Consider the following 21205-nt stretch of genomic DNA (forward strand, 5'->3'; position numbering starts at 1 on the left):
TCTACAATTACTGACTGTAGTCCATCTGTTTCTCTGCATGCTTTGTTAGCCCACTTTCATGCTGTTCTTCAATGGTCAGGACTCTCACAGGACCACCACAGAGCAGGTATTATTTAGGTGGTGGATCATTCTCAGCACTGCAGTGACACTGACATGGTGGTGGTGTGTTAGTGTGTGTTGTTCTGGTATGAGTGGATAAGACACAGCAATGCTGATGGATTTATTAAACACCTCACTGTCCCTGCTGCCCCATGGGCAGTGTCCTGTGACCACTGATCTAGATCTAGAAGATGACCAACTCAAACAGCAGCAATAGATGAGCGATCGCATCTGACTTTACATCTACAAGGTGGACCAACTAGGTAGGAGTGTCTAATAGCGTGGACAGTGGGTGGACACGGTATTTAAAAACTCCTGCAGCGCTGCTGTGTCTGATCCACTCGTACCAGCACAACACACACTAACACACCACCACCATGTCAGTATCACTGCAGTGCTGAGAATGATCCACCACCTAAATAATACCTGCTCTGTAGTGGTCCTGTGGGGGTCCTGAGCATTGAAGAACAGCATGAAAGGGGGCTAACAAAGCATGCAGAGAAACAGATGGACTACAGTCAGTAATTGTAGAACTACAAAGTGCTTCTATATGGTAAGTGGAGCTGATAAAGCTGACAGTGAGTGTAGAAACAAGGAGGTGGTTTTAATGTTATGGCTGATTGGTATATATATGTCCAATGTCTGTACCCTGCAGTAATTGTCGGACGAACGGCCACAGGAGACGCACTCTTAGTTCTAATCTGCCTTCATTCTCCGAGTCGGAAGAGAACGAGGACCCGGACTCCGCCCAGCTCGGCGTCAAACACAACAACTCGCTGGATGGCACAGACTCTGAGGTACGTTGATAACTGTGTGACCATATCCATTTTTTATTTGGCCAAGCATGAGTCCTTATTGGGACATCACATGTATTTAGATTAATATTGGACACCTTGGGGAGTGAGGGGGTGTGGGGGGTATGAATACACATGGGAAAGAGCTCTTACTCGGAGTATGGGGCAATTTTGGCCAACCATTGTACAACCCCAATTAAAAAATAATAGGACAATATTCGTCTTCCAAAACTCCAGCCATTGAAGATGCGTTGCTCACTTTCAACATCTGTTGTGTGTTCTATGTTCTGTTGTGAATAAATTATGGGTCTGTTAAAGTTGCAAATCATTGTATTCTGTTTTTATTTACATTTATATACATTTTACACATCGTCCCAACTTTTTTGGAATTGGGGTTGTACCTGGTACTGCATATATTTTGCTGGTTGGAGGACACCCGAGAGCCAGGATGAAAGCCAGGACCCTGGTGGTGGTACTTTTAGCTTTATTACACGGCATTAACTTACACTGTATGGCCAAAAGTATGTGAACACCTGACCATTAACAGTCACAATAATAAACCAAAACATTATGACCACCCTTGAAAATTGTGCATGTGACTGTCAGGGAAATAATAAACATGGACTGAAAGTAGTTACCAGTGGCGCATGGGATAAATGCACCAGATATGATCAGTCATAAAGGCACGCAGGCATTGGAACAGAATATCAGACCAAGGTATGAGAATCAACTGGTTCAATCTTGGGACCAATCCTGTTTTCTCCAAAATCATGAAAACAGCAAGCACCTGTACATTAATTTGGATTTCCAGCGTCACCGATGAGCTTTGTCCAAGCATTGTTGTGTTTACAGCTTGGTTGTAGAAGTTGGAAGGGTAAAATGAACCTGCCCTACCCCTGCCACTCTTATGCCAGGCTACAGTGTCATTGCTGTTGTTTCCCCAGGCCTGTAGTAAGACAGGAAATAAAAAGAAAGTAAGAAAATTGTCACTGCATTATGTTAAAAAAGACAGTTTGGCCCTCATTGGCCAGCATGGGTGTCAAGGAAGCAGAAGAAAGCACCAGAGCCTATGGCCCTTGTTGGCCAGCATGGAGGTCAAGGAAGCAGAAGGGAGCACCAGAGTGTGTGGCCCTTGTTGGCCAGCATGGGTGTCAAAGAAGCAGAAGGAGGCACCAGAGTCTGTGGCCCTTGTTGGCCAGCATGGGTGTCAAGGAAGCGGAAGGAGGCACCAGAGTCTGTGGTCCTTGTTGGCCAGCATGGGTGTCAAGGAAGCGAAAGGAGTCACCAGAGTCTGTGGCCCTTGTTGGCCAGCATGGGTGTCAAAAAAGCAGAAGGAGGCACCACAGTCTGTGGCCCTCATTGGCCAGCATGGGTGTCAAGGAAGTGGAAGGAGGCACCAGAGTCTGTGGCCCTTGTTGGCCAGCATGGGTGTCAAGGAAGCGGAGGACGGCACCAGAGCCTGTGGCCCTCATTGGCAAGCATGGGTGTCAAGGAAGGGAAAGGAGGCACCAGAGACTGTTGCCCTCATTGGCCAGCATAGGTGTCAAGGAAGCGAAAGGAGGCACCAGAGTCTGTGGCCCTTTTTGGCCAGCATGGGTGTCAAAAAAGCAGAAGGAGGCACCACAGTCTGTGGCCCTTGTTGGCCAGCATGGGTGTCAAGGAAGCGGAGGATGGCACCACAGTCTGTGGCCCTTATTGGCCAGCATGGGTGTCAAAAAAGCAGAAGGAGGCACCACAGTCTGTGGCCCTCATTGGCCAGCATGGGTGTCAAGGAAGCGGAGGACGGCACCAGAGTCTGTGGCCCTTATTGGCCAGCATGGGTGTCAAGGAAGGGAAAGGAGGCACCAGAGCCTGTGGCCCTCATTGGCCAGCATAGGTGTCAAGGAAGCGAAAGGAGGCACCAGAGTCTGTGGCCCTTGTTGGCCAGCATGGGTGTCAAAAAAGCAGAAGGAGGCACCACAGTCTGTGGCCCTCATTGGCCAGCATAGGTGTCAAGGAAGCGGAGGACGGCACCAGAGTCTGTGGCCCTCATTGGCCAGCATAGGTGTCAGGGAAGGGAAAGGAGGCACCAGAGACTGTTGCCCTCATTGGCCAGCATAGGTGTTAAGGAAGCGAAAGGAGGCACCAGAGTCTGTGGCCCTTTTTGGCCAGCATGGGTGTCAAAAAAGCAGAAGGAGGCACCACAGTCTGTGGCCCTTGTTGGCCAGCATGGGTGTCAAGGAAGCGGAGGATGGCACCAGAGTCTGTGGCCCTTATTGGCCAGCATGGGTGTCAAAAAAGCAGAAGGAGGCACCACAGTCTGTGGCCCTCATTGGCCAGCATGGGTGTCAAGGAAGCGGAGGACGGCACCAGAGTCTGTGGCCCTTATTGGCCAGCATGGGTGTCAAGGAAGGGAAAGGAGGCACCAGAGCCTGTGGCCCTCATTGGCCAGCATAGGTGTCAAGGAAGCGAAAGGAGGCACCAGAGTCTGTGGCCCTTGTTGGCCAGCATGGGTGTCAAAAAAGCAGAAGGAGGCACCACAGTCTGTGGCCCTCATTGGCCAGCATGGGTGTCAAGGAAGCGGAAGGAGGCACCAGAGTCTGTGGCCCTTGTTGGCCAGCATGGGTGTCAAGGAAGCAGAGGACGGCACCAGAGTCTGTGGCCCTCATTGGCCAGCATAGGTGTCAAGGAAGCGGAGGACGGCACCAGAGTCTGTGGCCCTCATTGGCCAGCATAGGTGTCAGGGAAGGGAAAGGAGGCACCAGAGACTGTTGCCCTCATTGGCCAGCATAGGTGTTAAGGAAGCGAAAGGAGGCACCAGAGTCTGTGGCCCTTTTTGGCCAGCATGGGTGTCAAAAAAGCAGAAGGAGGCACCACAGTCTGTGGCCCTTGTTGGCCAGCATGGGTGTCAAGGAAGCGGAGGATGGCACCAGAGTCTGTGGCCCTTATTGGCCAGCATGGGTGTCAAAAAAGCAGAAGGAGGCACCACAGTCTGTGGCCCTCATTGGCCAGCATGGGTGTCAAGGAAGCGGAGGACGGCACCAGAGTCTGTGGCCCTTATTGGCCAGCATGGGTGTCAAGGAAGGGAAAGGAGGCACCAGAGCCTGTGGCCCTCATTGGCCAGCATAGGTGTCAAGGAAGCGAAAGGAGGCACCAGAGTCTGTGGCCCTTGTTGGCCAGCATGGGTGTCAAAAAAGCAGAAGGAGGCACCACAGTCTGTGGCCCTCATTGGCCAGCATGGGTGTCAAGGAAGCGGAAGGAGGCACCAGAGTCTGTGGCCCTTGTTGGCCAGCATGGGTGTCAAGGAAGCGGAGGACGGCACCAGAGTCTGTGGCCCTCATTGGCCAGCATAGGTGTCAAGGAATTTTGCGAGTGAAGTCGAAAGACAAACTGCAACCCATTTCTTGGTATTTGCTTGGTGAAATTACTTGACCGTTTCCATTGTTCATTGTGTAAATAAAACACACTCATAGTATTTCTTTCAGGACACCGGTCAAGTCCCTGGAAAAGACGCCTACTTGGTACGATAGGATCACAGGCCATTTTCTTGAAAAGGAACGGAGGGCAGAATTTATGTATAAATAAATTGACAAATTTTATGATGTAAGCCGACAATGAGCTTCCCCTCTTTGAAAGACCAGCAGCCGCCTGTCACAATGAGCTCCTGTGTGCCACACCCCCTCTCCGTGAGCACACACTGTCTCCTGCCACACCCCTTCACTGATTGGTTCATTTGGACTGATTAGCTCCAGCTGCCAGCTACTTAAGAGGGGAGCTGGAAAACTGACATTGGAAGCTATTTTCCATATGACTCTTGGTGTGGTTGGAATTCGGACCTGGTTTGTTTAACCTTTTTTTTTTTTTTTTTTTTTTGCCCCTTTTGCCTTGTTTTCTTGTTAGTCTTGTTAGCTTAGTTAGCTTAGTCTTGTTAGCTTAGTTTGTTAGCTTAGTCTTGTTAGCTTAGTTTGTTAGCTTAGTTGGTTAGTCTTGTTAGCTTAGTTTATTAGCTTAGTTGGTTAGTCTTCTTAGCTTAGTTTATTAGCTTAGTTGGTTAGTCTTGTTAGCTTAGTTTATTAGCTTAGTTGGTTAGTCTTGTTAGCTTAGTCTGTTAGCTTAGTTTGTCAATCTTGTTAATCTTGTTAGTCATGTCTTGTTAGTCCTGTTTAGTCTTGTTATTTTGGTTAGTCTTGTTATTCTGGTTAGTCTTGTTAATCTTGTTAGTCTTGTTAGCTTAGCTTGTTAGTTTTGTTAGATTAGAGTTTAGCTCAGTTTAGGTATGTTTAGTTTAGCATTAGCATTTAGCTTAGTTAGCCTAGTTTGCCTTGTTTAGCTTTGTCTGTCTTGTTTGCTCTGTTTGTATTGTGTTTTGTTTTAATAAACCTTTAGTTTTTGTACATCTCTGCGTGTGTGTCCGCCCCCTTTGTCTCGTCCTTTAGCCCCCGCGTGACACCGCCACTGGTTTCTAGGTGGTACCAGACCCGCCAAGCCCTTAAACAGGATGAACAAATGAATAATAGCAGGTTTATTACGCCATTTAAAGTTTCAAGTGGCAACACCAAAAATCAATCTAAGCGGCAGTGGGGTAGCAAATTAGACCGCCGCACCTCCCGGGCACCTAAACAGCCTCTACCTTGTATCTCCTCTTGGTACAAACCTTCTCTTCATTCATGCCATCCTCCGTTTCAGATGTACACTGACTCACAGGCTGTTTCCGACTCACTGGCACCGTCGTTCATTAAATGTGGCACACAGAGAACCCCTAATTGTCCTCTGCATCTAAATGGCGCAGTGGGACGACTCCTTGGGCTTTTTAAGTGCACAAGGTTGAGGGGGGAAAAACGCTGCTGAAAGACTGTTGCCATGGTGCCACCCACTTCCTTCAGGTTTTTAAAAAACCGTGTTAAGGCCGGCTAAATCAGCGTTCGGCTGATGCTGCGATAACTCCGCTTAATTAGTAGTTAAATACTGACATGCTAACCAGGCAGCGTGGCTAATCACGCAGCACGGCTAATCCCGACGTTATCCCGTCGCCTCCATGTTTAAGATGCTTCCTGTCTTTTCTCTGGCTAATTGAGAGGTATTTTTGTAGCGGGTCAGTTTACGCCCCAGGGACTTGAAATCTGTGTCTTTATATTTATGCTAATTGATCGTGTTTGCAGACAGCATGTATTTACGACGGATAAATTAGCGACTCAGGGATATGCTGATTCAGTGCTTATGGCTTCATTTGTGAAGGTCATATGACGCAGCCAACCTACGAAATTGTGTGTTACTAAATATATATTCTTATGTACAACCTCAAATCAGAAAAAGTTGGGACATTTACATTGGATTTGATTGCAGACAGGATGAACCTGAGATATTTCATGTTTTATCTGCTCAACTCATTTCATTTATTAATAAACATCCATTCCTGCATTTCAGGCCTGCAACACATTCCAAAAAAAGTTGGGACAGTAAAGCATTTACCACTTTGTAATGTCGCCATTCCTTTTCACCACACTTAAAAGTCGTTTTGGCACCGAGGAGACCAAGTGATTTAGTGTTTCAGCTTTTATTTTGCCTCATTCTTCCTGCAAACACATCTTAAGATGTGCAGCAGTACGGGGTCATTGTCACATTGTTTGTTTCAAAATTCTCCACATATTCTGTATTGGGGACAGGTCAGGACTGCAGGCAGGCCAGTCCAGTACCCGTACCCTCTTCTTCCACAGCCATGCCTTTGTAATGTGTGCAGCATGTGAAAATGCATGGACGTCCCTGGAAAAGATGACGTCTTGAAGGCAGCACATGTTGCTCTAAGATCTCAATGTACTTTTCTGCATTAATCCTGCCATCACAGAAGTGTTTCTGACCTTTTGCCAAGGGCACTGACACAGCCCCATACCATGACACATGGTCATGACTGGATAATCCTTTTCGTCTTTGGTCCAGAGCACACGGTGTCCATTTTTTCTAAAAAAGACCTGGAATGCTGATTCATCTGACCACAATCCACGCTTCCACTGTGTGATGGTCCATCCTAGATGCCTCCGAGCCCAGAGAAGTCGACGCCGCTTCTAGACACGGTTAACATAAGGCTTCTTTTCTGCACAGTAAAGTTGTAAGTGGCATTTGTGCTTGTAACTCTGTATTGTAGTGCTTAACAAAGGTTTGCCAAAGTAATCCCTCACCCATGTGGTTATATCAGCTATTGTTGAGTGACGGTTCTTGATGCAGTGCCGTCTGAGGGATAGAAGATCACGGGTGTTCAGCTTCAGCTTGCACCCTTGGCTTTACGCACTGAAATTCCTCCTGATTCCTTCATGCATTTAATGATATTATGCACTGTAGAGGGAGAAATATGCAAATCCCTTCCAATCTCTCTTTGAGGTACATTGTTTTTAAACATTTAATGCCATCCAAACCATTTTCTGGTTGAACAGGAGCTTTGGATGTCTGAAATGTTCACCCACCTCCATAATTCAGTAACGTCTAAAGAGGTGAGGAAGGACGCAAAGTGTTTGAAGATGTTGGTATTTCATATTTCACCTTCTGCTCCTTCCCGTGACCCTCTGAATCAGTCTGGTGCTGCGAGCTGCTCAGCTGAGTCATGTGGGTCCCTTTGGAGTCTGATGAAAATACAGGGTTGTACATCACTGTTCTTTAGTTTCTTAATTAGTGTTTTATTATACACCGATCAGGCATAACATTAAAACCACCTCCTTGTTTCTACACTCACTGTCCATTTTATCAGCTCCACTTACCATATAGAAGCACTTTATAGTTCTACAAGTATTGACTGTAGTCCATCTATTTATCTACATACTTTTTAGCCTGCTTTCACCCTGTTCTTCAATGGTCAGCACACCCACAGGACCACTATAGAGTAGGTATTATTTGGGTGGTGGATCATTCTTAGCACTGCAGTGACACTGACATGGTGGTGGTGTGTTAGTGTGTTATGCTGGTATGAGTGGATAAGACACAGCAGCGCTGATGGAGTTTTTAAACACCTCACTGTCACTGCTGGACTGAGAATAGTCCACCAACCAAAAACAAACCAGGCAGCGCCCCGTGGGCAGCGTCCTGTGACCACTGATGAAGGTCTAGAAGATGACCAACTCAAACAGCAGCAATAGATGAGCGATCGTCTCTGACTTTACATCTACAAGGTGGACCAACTAGGTAGGAGTGTCTAATAGAGTGGACAGTGAGTGGACACAGTATTTAAAAACTCCAGCAACGCTGCTGTGTCTGATCCACTCATACCAGCACACATACACTAACACACCACCACCATGTCAGTGTCATCTGCTCTGTGGTGGTCATGTGGGGGTCCTGACCATTGAAGAACAGGGTAAAAGCAGGCTAAAAAAGTATGCAGAAAAACAGGTGGACAACAGTCAGTAATTGTAGAACTTTAAACTGCTTCTATATGGTAAATGGAGCTGATAAAATGGACAGTGAATGTAGAAATAAGGAGATGGTATTAATGTTATGGTTGAACAGTGTATACAGTATTTGAGCAATTGATGGTTAAGGGCATTGCTTATGGGCCCAACAGCAACAACCTGGCAGTGGTGGGGCTTGAACCAGCAACCTTTTATTACAATTACAATACCTTAACCGCTAGGCTACAACTTTCCTGCTGTTTTTTGATCAGCATTTGATTATATTTTTACTATCCACCTCATGCATAACCCCCAAGAACGACAACAGAGTAGCACCCCAACCCTCTGACCCATGTGGAGCTCTTCTTTTCACCAGCCAGTGCAAGATTCCTAACATGCATAGAGGAACATGCTTTACTCTAGTATTCCTCTATCAATTATTACTCTACCCAGCCTAGATCATCCTTGAATCTCAGTCTTTAGCAGTGGTTGTTATATCGGCAGTACGTCCGCTAGTACTGGATATACAATAAACAATCAGAAGGAGGCTGAGATGTACAGTTAGCACAACAGGTGCGTGTTTACTCATTGGCTTTCCACAGTTTTACAACCACTGATGAGGAAGCGAACAACATATCCCAGCAATCCGTGCATTACCACAACTATGGTATAACAAAAAGGTCAATGCTTACAAAATACATCACAGTGGTGGACACATGCACCACCCTATTGTCCCATTGTTTTCGTTTCAGCTTTGCTGACTGTTTATGATACACAATGTTGGTATCAGACAAAGTTTTTTAATATTTTACATCATGTCTTCTGGGACTTATACTAGAGACGTATTATTATTCCCTGGTTTAAACCGCTAACCTATACCTTTTCTTTTACTTACAGTGCTTTAAGGAATGTAGGTACTGTGAATATGATGAATGGTGCTTTCATATACAGCTTTATTGTCTTGTCTCTGATGTGGACTATCATGTGTATCGTAAAACAATATTTCTTTTTTTCCAGGTCTGTTAGGCTACATTTTTTCCTCTGAATTTACCTCTCCTTATCGTTTCAGGAAACAGCAGAGGACAAAAAGGGAGACAACGGCATCACTGATGGTAAGACATTAGAACAATTCACTCCACACTTGATGATCTATTACAAAACTGCAAATCAGCATTGAATAAAAGTGTTGTGCACTAAATTGCTTGATTTTGAAGCAGGTTTCTCAAGATCTCTGGCATCATGGCACTATTTATTTATTTATTTTGGAGGATCATGTCATTTGTAATGTAGTGATTGGTCGTGTCTGAGAGACTGAAAGAGAGCTTATACTCCGGATTTAGCGCTATCTGACTGCCAGCTTGTTGAACCGCCCAAAGAAGCTTTAAGGAGTCTGTTGATGCATGCTCAATAATCCAGGTACACAAATCCACACAAACAGCCACTGGCGAAACGGATGGCCCAACATAGAAGATCGACCTCTTCTGGCCAGGACTCTGCGGTTTACACTCACCTGCAAGCCAGCGGCCACTCATTTAATGATGAAGATGTGCAGATCCTTGACAAAGAGAAACGCTGGTTTGAACGTGGAGTCAAAGAGGCCATTTACGTGAAGAGGGAACGACCATCTCTGAACCGGGGAGGGGGCCTGAGAGTACATCTCTCACCATCATACAACGCTGTCATTGGAGCGTTACCCCAATCATGTGTGAAAGACACACATGGCCATTGTAATTAATGGTCATTGTGAATTTCATATAGACCTGATCACCAGTTCCATTGTTATGCAATGGGCGGTGATCTGTCGTTATGCAAATCAACTGCATATAAGGTTGGGGTATTCAACACCAGCTCAGACTGAAGAAGTCATTCGGATTGAGTGACGAAACGTTTCTCTACAACAAACTTGTGTCCAGATGAACTGATTCAACTTTGTGAAGCTTTAAGGAGAAGAAGATTTTCATATGATGATGTTGTGTAAGCAGTGGTGCATCGAAGGCTACACGCTTTTTTGCTTTAAAAAGTTGGTACAATGGTGGGAAAAATGCATAGGAATGTGACTGTAGAAAAGTGATGTCATTTGTTTTTAAAATTCTTAATAAATACAGTTTAAAAAAGTGCGGAAACTTGTTTAAAGAACCCTCGTACTATTGTTACAGAGCTGCGTGTTTGAGACCCAACAAAGGCTGGATCGTGGACAGTGCCATTCTGTTTGTAAATCAGAACTATGAGTGAGATTGAGCATTGGTGCAATACAGGGTGGGGTGCAAATACAACTGGCGACTGTAGCCTAGAGATTAAGGTGCTGGACAAGTAATCGAAAGGTTGCTGGTTCAAGCCCCACCACTGCCAGGTTGCCACTGTTGGGCCCTTAAGCAAGACCCTTAATGCTCAATTGCTTAGACAATGTACTGTCACAGTACTGTAAGTCTACTAAATGCTGAAAATGTAAATGTTAATGTAAAATACAGCTGAACTGGAACTTTTGGGGTATACAATTACTGACTGTAGCCAATTTGTTTTTCTGTGCACTCTGTCACTCCCTCTAGACCGTATTTATACCAAAAGAGAATGCCTCTGACCAGAAAATGTTTGTGTGGTGGATATGGTGGTGATACCATGGTGCTGTGTGTTGTTCTGGTATGAGTGCATCAGGGGCAGCAGTGTTGTTTGCATTTTTAAGTACTAGTTATTTTCCCTTTTCTTTGTTTCCTGAGTATGTCTGCTGCAATGGGGTTCATTTCCTACTCTCCGAGAGGCGGGGTTTACTCAGAGCTCTTTTGGTGAGGAGCGCTAGGGCTGGATCGTGGACAGTGCCACTCTGCCAGTTTGTAAATTGGTGCAATGCAGGGTGGGGTGCAAATACAACTGGCGACTGCAGCCTAGAGGTTAGGTGCTGGACTAGTAATCGAAAGGTCACCACTGTTGGGCCCTTAACGCTCAATTGCTTGGACAATGTACTGTCACAGTACTGTAAGTCGCTTTGGATGAGAGCGTCTGCTAGATCCCGAAAATGTAAATGTTAATGTAAAATACAGTTGAACAGGAACTTTAGGGGTATACAATTACTGACTGTAGCCCATTTGTTTCTCTGTCACCTCTAGACCTTATTTATATCAAAAGAGAATTCCTCTGACCTGTGATACCATGGTACTATGTGTTGTTCTGGTATGAGTGCGTCAGGTGCAGCAGCGTTGTTGGGATTGTTCCCTTTTCTTTGTTTCCTGAGTAAGTCTGCTGCAATGGGGTTCTACTCTCCGAGAGGCGGGGTTCACTCGGCGTCTCAGTCACGAATCGATTTTACACCGCCGTTAGCAATGAGGGAGGCTGAATCATCTGAAGTCCATAATTAGAAAGGGTGTCCAAACGCTCCTGGGCATGAATTGTACACAAATATCTAATATTCTGTGTGTATTCTTACACCCCTATCAAACCGAGTCATTAAAATCTCATTTAAATACGAATGAAGTCGAGAGGCAGCTGGCGAACATGGACCGCCAGTTCGGTAGTTGTTTGTGTTCGTATTTCATTGTCTGGCGCTCCTTTCTGAAAACGTGCCACGCGATTGGATGGGAAACGAACATGAATAAACATGAAGACGTTTGATAATTCAACACCTTGCTTTTTTTTCACACTTTCCGGCATCGTTGAGCTGGTTGGTCTCTGATGCTAATAACTGTTTTAATGGGATATGATAGCTGCCTAAATGCATTGCAATCAGCATTTCACTTTTTTATCCAACCCAGTCTTTCTTTGTTTTAAAAGCATTGCACAAGCAGACACATACCCACCTACGCACTCTCTCACACACACACACACGTTATCGTCTCCATCTCTGTGATGGTGATTCTGCACTGGCCCTCATTACGACAGGCCAATTACATGCTTTCCTAGTGAGCCCAGTGTGTTGCTTGGTAACACCTGGAATGAGCCGACCGAAGCTTCCTCCGCAGTGGCTTTTCTTAAACATCTAAATCGCTGTTGGCTTCCTTTTCTTATCATGTCTGCCTTCAGTATGTAAAGTGTGTTCTCAGTGCTCCTTGCCTTGTCGGGTCATCTGTGACAGAGGTGTCCGAACTTTATACAAATAATAAAAAACACAGAGTTTCTTACTTTTACTTTGACTTTTATTTGATTGCAGACAGGATGAACCAGGATGAGATATTTCATGTTTTCTCTGCTCAACTTAATTTCATTTATTAATAAACATCCATTCCTGCATTTCAGGCCTGCAACACATTCCAAAAAAAGTTGAGACGGTAAAGCATTTACCACTTTGTAATGTTGCCGTTCCTTTTCACCACACTTAAAAGACGTTTTGGCACCGAGGAGACCAAGTGATTTAGTGTTTCAGCTTTTATTTTGTCAACATGTCTTAAGATGTGCAACAGTACGGGGTCGTCGTTGTCACATTTTTCGTTTCAAAAAGCAGGCCAGTCCAGTACCTGTACCCTCTTCTTCCACAGTCATGCCTTTGTAATGTGTGCAGCATGTGGTTTTGCATTGTCTTTTTGAAAAATGCATGAACGTCCCTGGAAAAGATGACGTCTTGAAGGCAGCACATGTTGCTCTAAGATCTCAATGTACTTTTATGCATTAATGCTGCCATCACAGAAGTGTAAATGACCTTTGCCAAGGGCACTGACACAGCCCCATACCATGACAGACCCTGGCTTTTGGACCTGTTCCTGATAACAGTCTGGATGGTCCTTTTCGTCTTTGGTCCAGAGCACACGGCATCCATTTTTTCCAAAAATGACCTGGAATGCTGATTCATCTGACCACAATACACATTTCCACTGTGTGATGGTCCATCCTAGATGCCTCCGAGCCCAGAGAAGTCGACGCCGCTTCTGGACATGGTTAACATTAGGCTTCTTTTTTGTACAGTAAAGTTTTAAGTGGCATTTGTGCATGTAACTCTGTATTGTAGTGCTTGATAAAGGTTTGCCAAAGTAATCCCTCACCCATGTGGTTATATCAGCTATTGTTGAGTGGCGGTTCTTGATGCAGTGTCGTCTGAGGGATGGAAGATCACGGACGTTTAGCTTAAGCTTGCACCCTTGGTCTTTTCGCACAAAAATTCCTCCTGATTCCTTGAATGGTTTAATGATATCATGCACTGTAGAGGGAGAAATATGCAAATCCCTTCCAATCCTTCTTTGAGGTACATTGTTTTTAAACATTTCCTAAACAAAATGACACAATATATATTTATATATAGATAGAATCAGTACGCATGAAACAGGTGCAATATATACAATGTTTATTTTTCATATAATATTTAAGTACTAAATATTAGCTCTCCCTTTAACAAATAAAACGACAATTACAGTCTCCCAGTCACCATTAATGAAGCACACAGTTATATCGTTACTATAACGTTGGTAAAGCAATTAAACTGAAGTATTTTCGCTCCGGTAGTAACGTCGCTTAACCATTTGCTTTTTGCAAATATTGATTTACCTTGGTATGACCCACCCATTCGGTAATGCTGTGTATATTACTGTTTGCTTTTGTGTTAGATGTTGTGGAAGCAGATCCTGACAAGGACAAAGAGAGACACGATGAGGAAAATGTCAAGGAAAATCAAGAAGTGCAGAAGAAGCCTCTTCTTCAGGAGACCTGGGTCCACATTCAGGACTTTACCAAGTGCTTTCAGTAAGGGTCTCAAAACATGCTATAGTTGTCATTCTGGTTTACATACATACAATGTTTTTTTTGTTATTGTTTTGAAGGACACTGGTGGTTTTCCACAAGCCACACACCTACACTCACCAGTTCCAGACATCCCAGTTTAAGGTAAAGTGGGTTTTAGTCAAAGAAGTAACATTTCAGTATCCCATGTTGTAATGAACTATGTTAAACACAGTGTTGTACTTAAGGCCTTCTCATTAGAGACTAAGACAAGATCAAGAGTTTTATTGCTTGAAGTTCAGCACTTGAAATAGGAGACCAAAAGTCCTTCTACGTGCAACCAGGATAAGACCAAGATTTATAATGGCTTAGACAAAAAGACCAATACTTAAACCAGACATTTACAAGTGATTCCAAGACAAGACCAAGAGACCACAAGAAAACATCGCAAGATCAAGAAAAACCAAGGCTTTTAAAGATTAAAACCTTCTATAATTAAGACCAGGGCCCATTTCAGCAGAAACCAAGATACAACTAAGACTTTAAGATAGTTGGGATGTAGAAAATTAAAACACATATCATGACAGACCAAAACAAGACCAATATTTTAATGATTAAGACAAGACTAAACTCATACATTCTAAACAAGCCAAGACTTTTAATAATTTATATATTAATATTGACAAGACCAGTACTTGTACCTACCAGGGCTTTTAATGTTTAAGACCAAGACAAGAGGTCACACCCTAGATCAGAAAAAGATTGAGACTTGGGCTAATTAAGACAAAACCAAGACCTGTACTAAGATCTAAAGTTTAAATGGTTGAGACCTGGACAAGAGGTAGCACCCTTGACCAGGATAAGATGAAGACTTTTAATGGACTATTAAAATTGGCAATTAAGACAAGACCAAGACCTGTACTAAAATCTAGAGTTTAAATGGTTGAGCACTAGACAAGAGGTTGCACCCTTGACCAGGAAAGATTGAGGCCACACGCTAGACCAAAATGTGTACTAAGGTTAGGACAAGATCTAACACTTTAAATGGTTGGGATCTAGACAAGAGGTTGCACCCTTGGCCAGGAGAAGATCGAGACTTTTAGTGGTCTATTAAAATTGGCTAATTAAGACAAGACCAAGACCTGTACTAAGGCTTGGACAAGATCTAGAGTTCAAATGATTGAGACCTGGACAAGAGGTCGCACCTTTGACCAGGAAAAGATCAAGACTCTTAATAGTCTATTAAAATGGTCTAATTAGGACAAAACCAAGACCTGTACTAAGATTAGGACAAGATCTAGACTTTAAATGGTTGAGACCTAGACAAGAGGTAGCACCCTTGACCAGGAGAAGATCAAGACTTTTAATAGTCTATTAAAATAGGTTAATTAGGACAAAACCAAGACCTGTACTAATGTTAGGACAAGATTAAGACCTTAAAAGGTTAAGACTAAGACAAGAGGTCACACCCTAGACCAGAAAAAGATTGAGACTTTTAGTCTATTAAAATGGACTAATTAAGACAAGACCAAGATCTGTATTGAGGTTAGGACAAGATTAAGACTTTAATTACTTGAGACCTGGACAAGAGGTTGCACCTTTGACCAGAAAAAGATCAAGACTCTTAATTGTCTATTAAATGGTCTAATTAGGACAAAACCAAGACCTATACTAAGGTTAGGACAAGATCTAGACTTTAAATGGTTGAGACCTAGACAAGAGGTCACACCCTTGACCAGGAGAAGATCAAGACTTTTAATGGTCTCTTAAAATGGGCTGATTAAGACAATACTAAGACCTGTACTAGGATTAGGACAAGATCTACACTTTAAGTAGTTAAGACCTGGACAAGAGGTCACACCCTCAACCAGGAAAAGATTGAGACTCTTAATATAGGACAATTAGGACAAAAACAACTCCTGTACTAAGGTTAGGACAAGATGTAGATGTTAAATGGTTTAGATCTAGACAAGAGGTCTCACCCTTGACCAGGTAAAGATTGAGACTCTTAATAGTCTTTCAAAATGAGCTAATTAAGCCAAGACCAAGACCTGTACTAAGATTAGGACAAGATCTAGACTTTAAATGGTTGAGAACTAGACAAGCCATTATGGAACCTCAGCCTCGGTCACCCCCCCTCCCTCAGACATAGTCAATAATGTCTGTATGTAGCACTGTTTGAGATTCGAACCCTGGATCTCAGAAGTAGTAGGTTACCATAGTTTAACACTGTACCTCTTGAGCAGCTCCAGCTTTAAACCTTTCATTCTAACTGTTTTTAACAACTGTGTTTTCTAGAGCTTTTTATCTAAACCTACCAGCACTGTGTTGTCCAGCCCGGTGGCATCTACCATCTCCACAGCCTCTGTTAAACTGGTGCCCACTTCTGCATCTGCACTGGTACGAACATCTGCACATACAAATACTAACCTTTGCACAAATACACTCAACGCACAAGTATAATTTAGCCAATAACTACTCTTGGAACCCCTTAATATAGAGCATGCTTTAAAATAAGCATGCTTTAAAAATTATGTGGACACCTGACCATAAGCTTTTAGAGCATCATATTCCAAAACAACTTATATTTTATAATATGGAAGTGCCCTCCGGATGCCTTTATCATCAGGGAGAGCTTTTACAGAATTTTTAAGAGTGTCATTGTGGGAATTTGTGACCACTGAGTCAAAATAACATTAATAAAATCAGACTCGATCAGACTCAATTGTTTCAACTTGTCCCAAAGCTTTGAATGGAGTTAAGGGGTCATGACTCTTTGCACCAATGGAATTCCTTTGCACCAGTAGCCGACTGCATCTTTTCACCTGCATGAGGCGAGTTCATATGTGGATCAGCTTTGTGTATAGAGAGACACACCCTGATCAATGCATTATCCCTCATGTCTGTGCAGGCACCATTAATCAGCCCACAGAGGTCATAATTGCATCAGTTATGAGGTCCATCATGTATGAACAACAGCCAATTGCTGTTTACGTTGGCACCCAGCCTGCCGGTTTCGAACCGCTGCGCCACCTGAGCGCCTTTGTTTTAAACATTGTTTTAAAAGGCACATACCTGGATCTGTATGGGGGTTGGCAACCTGTCCAGGGTACTCCTGCAGTTAAAACAGTTTATTGAAATGAATTAATAATGAACACAATTATTTTACCAGAGGTGGGTAGCACTGTCTCCTCACAGCAAGAAGGACCTGGGTTCGATCCCCAGGCGGGGTGGTCCTGATCCTTTCTGTGCTGAGTTTCCTCCCACAGTCCAAAACCATGCAGTCAGGTTAATTGGAGACACTGAAATGCCCTATGGGTGAATGGGTGTGTGTATGTGTGTGTCTGCCCTGCGATGGACTGGCGTCCCGTCCAAGGTGTTACTGTGTGTCTTGCGCCCATTAAAAAGCTGGGATAGGCTCTCCCCCCCCCTGTGACCCTAATTGGATAAGCGGTTAAGAAAGTGAGTGAGTGAGTGAGTAAGTACTCCCCTCTGCCCCAAGTACGGAGTGTGTTCCCGCCTTGTGCCCAGTGTTTCCAGGATAGGCTCTGGACCATTTCGATTTTTTGTGATGTATGACATAATAGGCCTACATTGTGTGTACACAGCAGGCTGTTAGCTTGGTGCTAGTGTTATATGTTATGACGGTGCTGTGTTTTTGTTCCGTGCTCCCTGTGGTGCTGTAATAATGACTTGTCGTGCTGTTTTAGCATAATCCCCTGAGAACAGTGTGGTTTGATTTCATCCAAGGTAATTATTTGGTTTGTGTGTGTGTGTGTGTGTGTGTGTGTGTGTGTGTGTGTGTGTGTGTGTGTGCAGTAGACCTTGTAGCCACATTTAATTTCCAAATATCTCATAATATTTACAGTTGTACTTCCTGAGAAGCTTAGCTTTCCAGCTTGGACAAAATAATAGAAACCACAAACTATAAAGTGTGGAGAGGAAGGAGGTGTGGATTTACTATGTGGCCATGATTAAGGGCCACACTCACACTGTTATGATAAAGGGCCACACCCATCACTAACGGGTGTAGAAAAGTAATTATATAAGCTAAATGAGACATGGTGGCTTGGTGGGTAGCACTGTCAAGGTCCTGGGTTTGATTCCCAGGTGGAGCAGTCCTGGTCCTTTCTATGTGGAGTTTGCATGTTCTTTTCAATGGGCACATGGCACACAGTAACACCCTGGATGGGGCACCAGGGTGGAGTTTGCATGTTCTCTCTGTATCCAGGTGCTCTAGTTTCCTGCCACAATCCAAAGACATGCAGTCAGGTTAACTGGAGATACTATACTCCCCTTAGGTGTGTTTGTGTGTGTGTGTGTGTGCTCTGTGATGGTCTGGCAACCTATCCTGCTTGTTTTCTGCATTTTGCCCATTGAATCAGACCCACCGTGACATTAAATAGGATAAACTGGGGTTGGGGAGAGCCTATCCCAGCTTTTCAATGGGCGCAAGGCACACAGTAACACCCTGGATGGGGCGCCAGTCCATCGCAGGGCAGACACACACACAAACACATACACACGCCCATTCACCTATAGGGCAATTCAGTGTCTCCAATTAACCTGACTGCATGTTTTTGGACTGTGGGAGGAAACCGGAGCTCCCGGAGGAAACCCACGCGGACACGGGGAGAACATGCAAACTCCACACAGAAAGGACCCGGACCGCCCAACCTGGGGATCAAACTCGGGACCTTCTTGCTTGTAAAGCGACAGTGCTACCCACCGAGCCACCGAGCCACCGTGCCGCCCAATGGTAAAACAGACAATAAGTAAATAAATCAATTATATGATATATAGCAACAGTTAGGGGAAGGCCCCTTTCTGTTCCAGCATGACTGTGCCCCTGTACCCCTTGTAAAGGAACCCCAGTGGTCTGCACATAGCCTGACCTCAACCCCATCTGCACACCTTTGGGATGAAGTGTCCAACATCAATGCTAGACTTGATGTGACTTGATACAAATGCTCTTTAGACTGACTGGGCACAAATCTAATGCAATCAGCATTCCAATTCATCCCAAAAATGTTCATTGGGGTCGGGATCTCTTAGTAGCTTTGTGCTGGTCGCTGGAGTTCTTTCCTACCAAACTCATTAAAACCATGTCTCAATGTCAGAACTGAGAAGGACCATTCCCAAACTGTTTCCATATAGTTGGAGGCATATCATTCATATTATATGATAGATTTTAAATACTGTATGGCAATAGGTGTGTCTGAAAAACCCAAACTCAATAGCTAAGTGGGTGTCTACATACTTTTGTCCATATTATGAATCAAAATATCACTCTAAATTGACAGAGCTTTTCTGTAGCTGATACAACGATCAGGCATAACATTATGACCACCTTCCTAATATTGTGTTGGTCCCTCTTTTGCTGCCAAAACTGCCCTGACCAGTCAAGGCATGGACTTCACTAGACCCCTGAAGGTGTGCTGTGGTATCTGGCACCAAGATGTCAGCAGCAGATCCTTTAACTCCTGTAAGTTGTGAGGTGGGGCCTCCATGGATCGGACTTGTTTGTCCAGCACGTCCCACAGATGCTCGATTGGATTGAGATCTGGGGAATTTGGAGGCCAAGTCAACACCACAAACTCGTTGTTGTGATCCTTAAACCATTCCTGAACCATTTTTGCTTTGGATCGGACCACACGACCCAGCCTTTGCTCCCCACATGCATCAATGAGCCTTGGCCGCCCATGACCATGTCGCCGGTTTACCACTGTTCCTTCCTTGGACCACTTTTGATAGATACTGACCACTGCAGACCGGGAACACCCACTAACAGGTGGTGTGATGAAGAGATAATCAGTGTTATTCACTTCACTTGTCAGTGGTCATAATGTTATGCCTGGTCTGTGTACATGCTGTTAATTAAGAGTGAAGAGTGCAGCTCTTTTTATTTTTTTATCTGCTGTTTTTTCTATTACCCTGTTTTTGTTATTTTGTCCACCCTCTGTATTACTACTTCTCAGAGTTCATATTCTCTGTGTTTGTTTCTTTAAGCGTTCGGACGAGAAAGGCTCCCAGTTCTTGCTAGTGGATAACCTGATAGCTACAGAGATTCTCATTGGCTTCTCAGCACTGCTTCACTGGGGAGGTATAATGGATCAAGAACAAGGCTGTATTTACATGGACACTGTTGGCATTCATCAAAACACCTAAAAAAAATACAATTCAATTAAATAAAAAAATAATTAAAAAAATAGTCAACAAGCCAAAATGTTAATAAAAAAGTAAACATTATGTTGGTGTCACGAATCCAGCCTTTGTGTGCTCCTATGTGGGAGCACTCTCAGTCTCCTTCCACGCCCCTTTCTCACTCTCAGTCCTATTTCGATGGCGGAACTGAAGGATTTACACCAGGCCTCGAGCTAACTGGGAACTGGGGAAGGCTCAGGACAGAGAGAGGGGTGTGGCACATAGGAGCACAGGAGTACACAGAGGCTGGATTCGTGACAGTTGGGATAAAAAGAAATGTTGAGGGAAAAAAATAAATAAATAAAAATTTTAATAAAAAATGTCATTTTAAAATAATAAGTAATTTTTTTTAAATAAAAATTAACTATTTAAATAGTTCGAAATGTAAAATATTTTGGGGTAAAAAAGTGAAACTTTGCAATTGAATTATCCTGATCAGGATTGCGGCAGGTTTAACTTCACCGGGAAACACTGGCACAAGGCAAGAATACCCAGGACAGGGTGCCAAATCTGTCACATGGTTTCAGCCACTCACCCCTTAGACATGACCAGTCGTGTCTGTGGGTACGCCTGGCCAGCCGACAGTAGTGTGCCAATGTAATAGACTGCTGCACTACCTTAAAATGTAACAACCGGTCAGCTGGGCACCATCTAGAGGTCGTAATTGGCATTGCCTGCCACCCACACATTGACCCACCCACCCACACATAGTCCGGTCCCCACCCTGCACCCTGCAACTGGAGTTTCGAACCGAGGAGTTCAAAAACTTGGTGCTGGTGAGCTAGCGGAATATCCCACTGCGCCACCTGGGCGCCCTTGGGTGGGGTCTTCTAACTCTCTGCAAGGACCCTGATTAGCAGATAGAGGCACCTGTGCAGAAGCATGGGTGAAAAAGAAAGGGTCTGCTAAGGACTGCGCACGGGGTGGAGGAGGCGTGACGAGGAAATATACCCTCCTCGAATGCCAAATAAAATATTGATTAATATTGATTAAATAAAATCAAAAGAAAATGATTTTTGCTTTTAGTTAGATGGAAGGGAAAACAAACACACCAGCGTTTCACTTCACTCTGCTGCCAAAACTGTCTATGTAAAAGCAGCATAAAGAGCACACGTTCACTGG

The 21205-nt window shown here is 44.1% G+C and overlaps 1 protein-coding gene across 1 annotated transcript in view; it reads left to right on the forward strand.

The window, feature by feature from the left end:
* Positions 1-21205, forward strand: part of adgb (androglobin) — a 101404-nt gene that overhangs the window by 36126 nt on the left and 44073 nt on the right. The window contains 7 exon segments of the mRNA XM_063001160.1: positions 755-896; positions 9315-9357; positions 13768-13903; positions 13981-14044; positions 16178-16279; positions 19650-19670; positions 19889-19982. Coding sequence (XP_062857230.1) covers positions 755-896; positions 9315-9357; positions 13768-13903; positions 13981-14044; positions 16178-16279; positions 19650-19670; positions 19889-19982 — 602 coding nt within the window.

The sequence above is a fragment of the Trichomycterus rosablanca genome, chromosome 9 (assembly GCF_030014385.1).
Source record: "Trichomycterus rosablanca isolate fTriRos1 chromosome 9, fTriRos1.hap1, whole genome shotgun sequence".
NCBI lineage: Eukaryota > Metazoa > Chordata > Actinopteri > Siluriformes > Trichomycteridae > Trichomycterus > Trichomycterus rosablanca.